The sequence below is a fragment of the Belonocnema kinseyi genome, chromosome 5 (genome assembly GCF_010883055.1).
Source record: "Belonocnema kinseyi isolate 2016_QV_RU_SX_M_011 chromosome 5, B_treatae_v1, whole genome shotgun sequence".
NCBI classification, from domain to species: Eukaryota; Metazoa; Arthropoda; class Insecta; order Hymenoptera; family Cynipidae; genus Belonocnema; species Belonocnema kinseyi.
In genome coordinates, this window is record NC_046661.1 from 73,045,519 (window position 1) to 73,056,636 (window position 11,118).

An 11,118-nucleotide genomic window follows, 5' to 3' on the forward strand; every position below is an offset into this window, starting at 1 on the left:
CTTGGTCTACACCTTTGAGCAGTACGCCCTAAGAAATGCTTGCAGGCCTTCGGAATTTTCATTTTGTAGGCTCCTTTCAAATAATCTATATATTTACAATCCCTACATATAAATATCCGAGGTGGTATTAAAAACTTCCTGGACTAGCTCCGTAACGTGCCGACAGATCACAGCTCGAGGTTGTACCCGCGGCAGTAGTCAGCTGTTACTCATGTACATCAGTGTGTCAACTATTATCATTGTATTCATATCGGAAGTTTTTAAATCAATGTTTCTGTTATCTCTTGTTTATATTGCTTCTTTAATTTAATTATAAATGAAAAGTTGGAGCAAGGAGCCAACATCAAATTTTGTGTCGAATTTACAAAGTGACCCACAGAAACAGTAAGATCACCACTGGTGACGAGTCTTGGGTCCACGGCTATAAACTTGAGATGAAACAGCTGTCGTCACAATAGAAGAGTTAATCAGTCTGTCGGTCAAAAAAAGGGGACATATACGCAGCTTAATCAAGAGCATTCTCAACAAGGAATTTTATTGTGGAGTTTTAAAGCGTTTCATGAAAAACATCAGACAAAAGCGACCGGATCTGTAGCGCGTAAACGATTGGTTTCTGCATGACGAGAATGTTCCATGTCATTGAGCACCTCTAGTTCGTAATTTTGTCATTGAACGCAAAACGTTTTCGTTTCCCCACCCGCCTTACTCGTTCGATTGGACTCCAGCAGACTTTTTCATCTTCCCGAAAATTAAAATCAAGCTCAAAGGTAGCCGTTTTGGTACTGCCGCCGAGATCCAGCGCGAATTACAGAAGGTTTTGGATTCGCTCTCAAAAAATTACTTTGAGAAAGCTTTCCAGGCGTAGTAAACACGTTGGGATCAGCGGTTTTCTTCCCGAGGAAGCAAAAGAGGCTCAGACTGTTGATAAAATATTATTTTTGAGCGCTTTCGTAAGTTATGGTACCAATTAATGAGTTTGGATTTTGATTCGAGGGTTGCATCCTATGCTGTACACTTTAGCACAACTCTCCTATTTAAAAACGAACTGGAAGTAGGCGTTTTTCGCATTGAAATTAAAAATTTAATATCAAAGCTCGTGGAACCCGCAAAGTTTGCCTGCGATTATTTCTAAACACTTTTTTCAGCAAAAAATGCATTTACGCGAAAAATTATATTTGGCAATTTTTCAAACCGAAACTATATGAAATGACATAGTATATATAGGTGCCTGTATAGAACCTTCCCTAAAAAGGTATCTAATACTACGCATGTCTCCAGGTGCTTCTGGAATACTACTGCGCACCTGGATAGGTCCCATCCAGGAACGTATACAGGATCCTATGTCATTTCCTATAGGTGGTATCTACAGGTAAAGCATGTAGATTTCTTTGTGGGATCCTATGTAGGATTCTATGTAGGTTCCTATATAGGAACCTAAATAGTAATTTTCAGTCGACTCACACTCAGTCGTGTATCATAATGTAACTATTAGTCAAGTATGTTCTTCGTGTAAGAGAGTCTAACCATAAAAAGGCACAAAATAAAGAATTTAAAAAAATGTGTTACTTCCGGCGAAAATGTCACAATAGTTCCGTTATCTCTAGTATATGCAACGTGTTCCCCGTCCTTTCGCGCCTGGGGAAAAATCTTTACTTCAGCTAAAAGATCAGACCCAATAAGAATAACGCGAGAATAGCTACACGGGGCTGCAGTGCAAAGATATGAGAAATACGTGGTGCGTATCGACCGTATATGTCCAAAGAAATTACGAGGACACGGTTTTCCATTTGCCTCTTATAACATGTGAGGTGAACATAAACTATTGTTACGTGTAATATTTTGGTCATATATTTGGCGTAGAAACTAAAGGCATGCATAAGTATGAATACTGTGACGTGATATATAATATGATGTATATAGTATGATATATAGTATGATACACTATACGAGTAAAAATGATGTGCTTTTTTATATTTTTGAAGCAATTTCTATAAAAAAATAAAATATCCGACTTTTACAAGTCATAAAAAGTCAAATTCAGCGGCTTTGTCGAAGAACTCGAGCACTCGAAATACAACAGCAGAAGATACCTAATAGAACACTGTGTATTTCGGCTATAAACTTACCCCTACAATCTCACTTGTGTATATTCAAATATTTTCGGGACTTGCTTCCCTTGTATTTTCGAACAGTGCTCGAGCTATTTTACAATTGTTTACAAGAAACTTCGTAGTGAAGTTTAGTGCATTTATAGATAACTTTGAAGATGGCCTTACTGATTTATTTGTATGAATATGTCTGTAATATATGTTTCTGCTAAAACTTGTTTTCAAAATGAATAAATTCAGCTTTTCAACAACAAAATAAGTTTTAAATTGCCGTTTCTCCATAGGTTCAAAATGAAAAGTGAAATTAACGATTAAATCAAATTTAAAAAAATGACACGTAAAGTTCTGATAAGAAAAATCGGGCATCTATTATCAGAAAAAAAATGCATATTTGGAAACAATATCCTTATTTTAATACGTATTCCTAATATTAATTTTTTATTATCCAATTAATAACTCCGCTATGTCCAACGGGTAGAGAAAATAGATTAGATAGAGCGAGTCAGACAAGTAATAGGTAGAGAAAGGAAGAGAAATCTTGATATTATTCTTTTCAGGACAATATGGTTGATAGTGATCCATAAGAATGTCATTTAAAGTTGCAGAATCTTTTGGAGACGAAGTGTGTTTATTTTCATCACGTTTTTTCGATTGAAAAAAAAAGTTTCTACGAAGTTGTGCGCACTTAAATTTTGTGCTTTATTTAAAAAAAACCGCCATTTTTTCTTTAAACTTTTGTAACTTTGGACTTAAAATTTAAATTTTTTCATTGTTAGTTAAATTTGTGATTTTATAAAGAAAGTATTTTGTGAGTACTATGCGGGCTAAACAACTTTTAGTGCAGTAGAATTTTTTCTTCGTAAAATCAAATTAATAAAAGTTTACACGTCCAAAAAAAGTTCTATAAAAAATCCCTCTTGTATATTTTTGCGATATCTTGCATCGCTTACGAGAAAAGTAAAATATTACATTTTTAAGAAAAAAATTATCCTGGCCGCAAAAATAGTTTAGCCCGCATAAAGCTGATACGATGCCTTTTCTCTAGTTTCAATTTTTTTTATTCCTGCTTATATAATGAATATATCTTATAAACTTATGTCAAATACGCATAACTTCTTAGCACAATTTTTTTTTCAAATCATGAAAAAACAAGTATCGCCTAATTTCCCCTAAAAATAACATATTTTGTCTCCGACAGAGTCTCTTTCCAGTGTAGAACATTACTGTCTTAAAACGGATTTGGTTTTAAGATAAAAGCTGATTTTATAAAAGACTGTCCATATTTGAATTTTTGCTATTTCTCATTTTAAAAAACCCTCTGTATTATGAATTTGAAATGTAACTATCTTTCTATACTTTCTTGCCCAAAATATTTAAAAAATGTTTTGATTAGGGGAAAACGGGTAATGTAGCAAGCAAAAACAAATATTTTATCTGTTTGCAAATTCAATATATTTTTCTACCAATTCTAAAGACCAAAGGCTAGGTAGGCTTGCGGGTTCGATTTCCGCCTCGTACTCTGGAAGAGCCTCGGCGGCCCACGCGGTGAACTCTAGCCTAGCAGGGGAGTTGTTCATCTCCGAAGAGTCGTGAAAACGGTACATCTAGAGAAAAAGGTTTTCTAAGTAGTTAAAGCCTTTGCTGTTGCTGTTACTACAAGAAGACACATTTGAAGCTTCCATTCAAACAACGAGTTTGAGTTTATTTTTTTGGTAGTGAGCAGCAGACGTATTACCATATAATATCCAACATTTCGACATTTTATCAATAAAATGGCAGTCATAGCCGCATAACCCGCTCCTGCGCAGTGATAAAATAATACTTTTATTTAACGCTGACATGATTTATGCGTGTTATCAGCGTCTTTTCAGTTCTGAAAGTAACCATTTATATGACATGCAATATCAGAAAGAGTGGATAGTAAATGCACATGTGTGACGTGTTGAGGGATAGAATAATAGTTTTCCGCAATTTGAACGCGTCAGCCTAACCTCAAATGTCAGTGGTGATCAAATTGTAAATCATACCTTTGTTACATAAAGTATCGTATATACCAAAAAGTGGAACGTCTTCATATTTTTGTGTGTTTTCAAAACTCACGTATAGATAGAGACTGTTTACTCCTAGGCACACAATATACAATTATTTGAAAAGGTTAACGAACCTTGCATGTTTCTTAGACCAAATATTTTTCGAAATATCAAGAGATCAACATTATCAAGTTTTTATTACCTTTGGGGCCAAATGCTACAAGATTCAAAGATTTTTAGTGACTGTCATAATTTTTGAGAAACACCCAAAACAAAGTTTTCGCCTTAAAAATTTTACAGTTATCTGGGACACCCTAATTTTTCTACTATTTAATATAGCATTCATAATTAAATATAGTAAACCTAGCCTTATTGGTTCATACTAATATGCAGATTTTGTTAAAAGCAACCGCACCGTATAATTTGTTTTACAGGTTAACAACTGCTTTCGTTAGGATTTCTTCCTTAAGTTGTTGGAGGAATAATATCAGTAACGTTTTTCAATCCCTTACATTTAGGAAGTTAGTTGTTTTGGTTATGCATCTCGAAGGTATCTATATTTATTCTCTAAGACCAGTAGATCATATTAGTTTAGCTTACCTAATCTAGCTTCTAGCGGACAGTACCCAAATTGTTTGCGAAACCATCCACCGATTAAAGGAAATCATTAATGTCACAAAGATGGAAGATAAGAGATCACAACTTACAGTTACGCTGATATATATTTGTGTGTGACCAAATGGACTTACTTACAATTCCATTTTCTTACAGCTAGCTGTTAAAAACTAAAATTCATCTAGACCTTATCCCTAAACCGCTTACTGCCTTGTGCATTTTTCTGACTTCATCCATCTGTAATCGATTCATTCTAAAATACCCTTCCCTTTCCACCTCTATCTTCGGACCCCTACGTATGTTCTCCTTCTCTAATCAAAACTCCCTAACCAGCTTTCTTCCCCCCTCTTCCAAAAATTTCTCCCCATATTTAACCGCTCGACATCCCGTTATAGTTTTTTAAACTCATTCCTCCTGTCTCCCTCGTGAGGGACGCGTGCACTTTGGCAACATTTTTGGCTAGTTCTCTATTTGCCACGTGCTGCAAGACTCTTTTTATCCCATCTGATATCTTTCTATCCCCCTTTTTATACAGTGGTACGATCAACCCCTCTCTCCACCCTCTTGGGAATCCTTCCTCCCTCCATACTTTTTTCACTACCCCCTTCAGCCTCTCGCTTACCTCTTGTGTGCCAAACAGCCACGCGCCGATCTTTACCACGTCCAGCCCTGCTGTCTTAGCCCTTTTCAACTTCCTTATCCATCTGCCTTCCTCATTCTTCTAATCCCCTCATCTATCTTCTGTGTATCTGATTCCTGAATTGAATCTTTAAGAAGTTCCCACCATTCGCACCTTCCTCTTTATCATTTTAAATTACCTATCCCATCATGGCTTCACCCTTTCTTTCTTCTTCTTTCTAAATACCTTCTTTAGCACACAATCTTTCACTTTCTCCTTAAGATCCTCCGATATATTTTCCACTGACTACCCCTCATATCTTACGTTCCCTAACTACTCCTGATACTTCTCTACCGCCTGTCGCATCCATGTCATCCTTTCCCCTAATGACCCTTCTTCCCCAAACTGCTTACTGCCACCCTCCCCGTTTATCCAGAAACTTAATAGATAATGATCTGATTCCACCCTCCCTTCCCTAAAATTTTCGCATTTAATTACCAAACCCCCCACCCCTGACCCCAGCACCACCATACCCTTATCTCTCTATTCTAGTAAGTCTTTCACCCTCTTTTGACCGTTTCCATGCTATCCTTATTATACACAGTCACAAACTTATACGTTACCCCTTCTATCTTTAGCGCCCTCATTTGCACGTTCTTCGCCTCTCTTCTGTTCTACTTCTTCCTCTAATCTATGTCTAATACCTGTTAACACAATTTCCTGTTCCTTCTTCTTTACTGTGACTGCCTCCTGTAGCCTCCCCCTATACCCCCTTGGCAACTTTGGCCCTACTCTCTCCCATTTCTTTCTCTCTAACTACATCTCTACCAGTCCAACCACGTCAACTTTGTCTATATAACTCCAGAAATCCTTATATCGTTATTCCTTATCCCTGCTACGTTCTAGTACAGCACCTTGAACACTCCTTCATCTGGCTTACCCCCCCCCCCCCTACTTTTCACAAAACAATTTCGGCTTCACTTCCTTCAACACCTCCTTCTTCTGGTCCCACACCCTCATTTTCTCATCTACTTTTATTTTCCTATTCCCTGCCTTCGCCGCTCCTCCTACATTCCTCTCCTTCTTCGCCCTGTCGTTTATGATTCTCTGCACATCCGCTTTTTTTCCTCGTTAGATATTGATTGATGAAAACTTTCCTGTCCTTTATTTTATTTTTTCACGCATTACCCCCAATTTTTCTTCCCAGCCTATGCCCTGTAGCAGCAAACATTGGGAGTTAAAAATGACATAAATTCTAACCGAGGACCACAACAGTTTCATTAATTTTTTTGAATACATTAATATAAAAAGTTTCAAATATTTTTAAAGCAATAATGACTGACAAGAACATTCAAATGCTCAATGACTGAGTGGGTTGATTTTAAAAGGAGGTCATTTGGATTGTTCAAAATATGCAACAAACGAATTGCTTGAAGCTTCAATTAAAATATTTGGGGTAATATTTACCACAAATAGGCGGAATTTTGTCGAGATTACAGAAAAAAGAATGTGAAGGATAAGAAAAACTGATTTTAAACATTATAACCCACGACATTATTTTTATGTTACAATTTTGAACAATTAACTCTACTATTCATCTAAAAAATGTTTTAATTTGACAGTCAATATGCTTTTTTTAATTATGCATAAATAAATGTGCTTTTATTTCTCACTTTTCGACAAGAAGCAGTCATTCTCAAATGGAGAGAGGTTAAAAAGCGTAAGTCGAGTTTGTTTCTTAAAAACAATAAAATTTATTAAATAATCGCTTGTATCGACAGTTTCCAAACAAAAATAGTTAAATTTAATAGTTTAATAGTGTTAAGAAGGCCCATCAAAAAAGTTAAAAGATAGAAAATAACACTAATTATAATATCCTTTTCAAATTAACCCGTTATCAATCAAGGAAATACGGAATTTTAATTTTGTAAGGTTTATCTTATAGAAAAAATACAATGAAAAATTATTTTATCATTAATTATTTTTCCTATTTGAAATTTTTTGAAATTTTTAAAAAACGAAAAGCAATGCTCACTTTGACTTTTAATTACGAGTAATTTGAGCCCGTTAATATATTTTTATATTTTTTCCCCAGAACGCTAACAAGGTCCAAAAAACAGACTAAAAACAGGCTATTCCGCAACATAATATTTACCTTCACAGTCAACAATGAGTTCAAAACTGCAAGGTCGTTGTATACTAATCTCCTGTATGCATTGAAAAAATGTAAGCAAATACCTAAAAAAAAGTGAGATCTCTCGTGAACCAACTTAAAGATGCAAAACTAAACTTTTTAAGCTTCTTTGTCAGATATTTCTCAGAACTATTTTTCTACATAAAAATCGTTACCTTAAAGAAAGATTGACTCTAAGAAGACAATTAAATTATAATTTACATGCATTTTATCTTTTTTTTTCTTAATTTGGGTTTTATTTATTCATTTTTTATTTTTCTTATCATAACTTATTTTGTATTGCAACAAATCGAAAGATCAATGTTTCGAGCTATTATAAAGACAGATAAAGCGGTCGATTTCAGGGAGGCACAAGGCTTTCCAGCCTTGAATTAGCTGTTTCGAAGTTGGATTATGAAAAAAAAATATTGGCTGTAGTGTATTTTTAGGTTGACAGCACTGATCTAGTTTACGCGTACGACCTAGCGGTAGAAACCTGGACTGCTAAGCAATAACAGTTCCTGTCCATTCAGGGCTTACATTCTTGCAGGTTTGGCCCATGGTTGATGTTTAATAATAGCGTCTTTTTATTTTACAGTTCGTTGAAGCTTTCGATCGAACTTTTTTGCTATGAATGTGTAATAAACAAAATTGCGTGTGGAAGATTTGAATAATCGCTGATTTCGTTCCATTGTGAAGTTCGTTTATTTATATTATGGTATACTATGAATATTTTCATTTTAACTTATATAAATGTTTATTAGACCGAAATTATTGAATTTTGATAAGAATAAAAATTTATTAAGTGCATACTGTGTAAATAAAAAATATCCTTTGGTACTCACTTTTATTTTTCTTGCGTATTTTTCAATATTCAAAAATTTTGTTATTTAAAGTTTATTAAAATATTAAAATGCATTGACAATCTTGTTTTTCAATATAATTATATTAATTAATACAAAAGTTTATATATTTAGCAAAAACATCCATAACACAGTATGCACTTAATAAATTTTTATTTTTATCAAGATTCATTAATATGGGTCTAATAAACATTTATATAAGTTAAAATGACATTATTCATAATAAGGAATAAAAATGTTATTTTTTAGCATTTCAAATTGCGCGCGAACAGTAACGAATCAGAGACCGAGCGCGACGCATGCGTAGAAGAGTTCGGGGCACTCGTTACAAGCACTGCTTCACTCGAACACTTGATAATTGGGGCTTATAACCATAACTAATTTGGATCACCATCACACCAAGAATCATTCACTACAATTATAGCGAATTTGACAGAAAGATCTTTACTCATATTTTGTGCATGCAAGATTTTTCTTTCAAATAAATACTTTTCAAGATATAAATCGTTTCCTGATTAAATTATGAAAAACCAGAGCGATTTTGATTTTTGGTCGATTGTTCTTTGAATAATAATTTTTCCAAATATAATGTAAACAATAAAATGATATTTTCACGAAATGCACAATTTCTCTATAGAACATTCGTTGTTAAAAAGCCATTGAACATAAAAAATCATAAAAACCGTGAAAATAGGTGTCCTTTCCAAAATTTAATGTATCTGAGAAATTCAAATGCAACAAGAAGAAACCGAGACTTTATTGTACAAGGTTGGATATAGGAATTAGCATGCAATATCCAGATATAAATGTTGTACTATAAAGTATAATTCAATTTAAAAATAGTCAATCTGATGAAAAGTACCTTATAACTAAACAAAAAGTGAGATCGCTGAACTGGAAAAGTAGAAATTGGCAGATCTCTTAGGCTTGGTAAAATCGAGTTAATTTATATAAAAGTTTGAATACTCGTGTGGTAAATATTTTTCATAAGGCTAACCTCGGAAAAAATAAAAATCGCCATCTAAATCTCTGACATGATTGTGCGAAATTTTGGCTGAAATTAAATAAAAAGCATTTAAATGATCCAATATAAACTTCTTATTCCCTGAGGGGTGGTGTAGGAGCGGGATTATTATCGTACAATAGTCTTGACCTTTCTGAAATGATCTGCATCGTGTTACTTAATATAAGATTAGGATTTAACTATTATTTTTGAAATATAAAATCTGAAAGTAATAATCCTAATTAAAAAGGTTTATAAATGTATTACTTTTATCTCGGTTTCACTCTAAATATATTTATAGATATTTTTATCCGAAGAAACTTCTTTTTTCGATGATATCCCTTGAATGAGACTTCTCGAAAAAAATAAATTGTTGACTACTTCACTATTATCTGTTTTTCTCGGAATCCACTAAACATCCTTCGAAGCATGCGGTCTTCTAGTTTGGAAGATAGAATCACCAAATCGGGAACATCGTCGGCTCTTTTCCTCCCGAAACGACGTGAGATGTTTTTTTTTTTTATTCTAGGAAATCCCTATTTGTTGTAGAAGTCAAGTTGCGATGGGCGTTTCGGAAAGTTTCCGAAGAGACGTTATACCATTGGAGCACGGGTCGTTACCGGATCTCGAATGGATTAGTGGCGACCGGAAGCGGTGATCCGTATGATCGAGACGAAGAGAATTAAGGCTCCGATTGCAGAAACCTTAACAAGGTTCACGAAACCAACTTTAGGTTCCAGGCAAGACTTTAGTCTCGTTCTCATCACGAATACAAAGTAGCGGTCCAAAGCCAAAGACATTCCGAAGGCTAACGTTTGTAAAGCTTCAATGGCGAAGCTTCCCATTTCATGTGGCAACTCGTTTTTATTCACCTCCTAGGCAGAAGCTTAATGTTACCGTATTTTTACTTTCCAATATTCGGAGGCGAGAGGCCTCAACAAAATTTTCTTTTCCCTTTATCGGAGACGATAGGGATGTTGGAACGTTCAACCCTGGCACGTGTACATTCTTTGAACAGTAGGCACTGGACCGTAAACCGTGTGGCACCCCCGCATTGCTAATGTCCCTATTTCTTACTGCTAAAGTTATTTTTGTAGGCTCATATTAAATCGTGCATTCCTGATTCATTCCAAATGCCTTAAATTCCCCAGCATATACTTCTATCACCGAGAATACAATTCTAAACAAATTGACACGAAAAATATCATTTTTCGCTTTTTCAACAACTTTTATAGTAAAAAAAAATCTTGAATAGTTCGTACGCCAATATGAGCCACTGTCTTCTCTGCTCGTCACTCCTCTCAAACCACATATTTTCCAATCCACATTTCCCTCCCCAATTATGGTCCTTAATATATACCTCCACTTCTACAACTATACTTTTTCCTCTCAGCCCTCATTCTCACCCGTACTGACATTTCACCCTCACTTTCAGTAAGCATATTCTCCTCAACGCTGACCTCATACCATCATCCTTTCCTCCCTCATCCCCCGTAAACCACACACCTCATAAACGCAAGACCTAGTCACCCTCTTGCGTCACATACCCCCTCCCCCCAACTCTCTCTTCGATTAGCTGCATATAGCTAAAAATTTACTTTATATCTAAATAATACTGCTTAGTTGTTCAAAAGCTTACTCCTACTATCTATAATCATCCCCTTCCTTCAGACAATAAGCTCTTATTGCTAGAATTGTTTTCGTAAG

The 11,118-nt window shown here is 35.0% G+C and overlaps 1 protein-coding gene across 1 annotated transcript in view; it reads right to left on the reverse strand.

The window, feature by feature from the left end:
* Positions 1–11,118, reverse strand: part of LOC117173711 (protein turtle homolog B) — a 510,915-nt gene that overhangs the window by 131,596 nt on the left and 368,201 nt on the right. Inside the window, exon 9 of the mRNA XM_033362353.1 lies at positions 1,240–1,363. Coding sequence (XP_033218244.1) covers positions 1,240–1,363 — 124 coding nt within the window. The remainder of the gene's footprint in view (positions 1–1,239; positions 1,364–11,118) is intronic.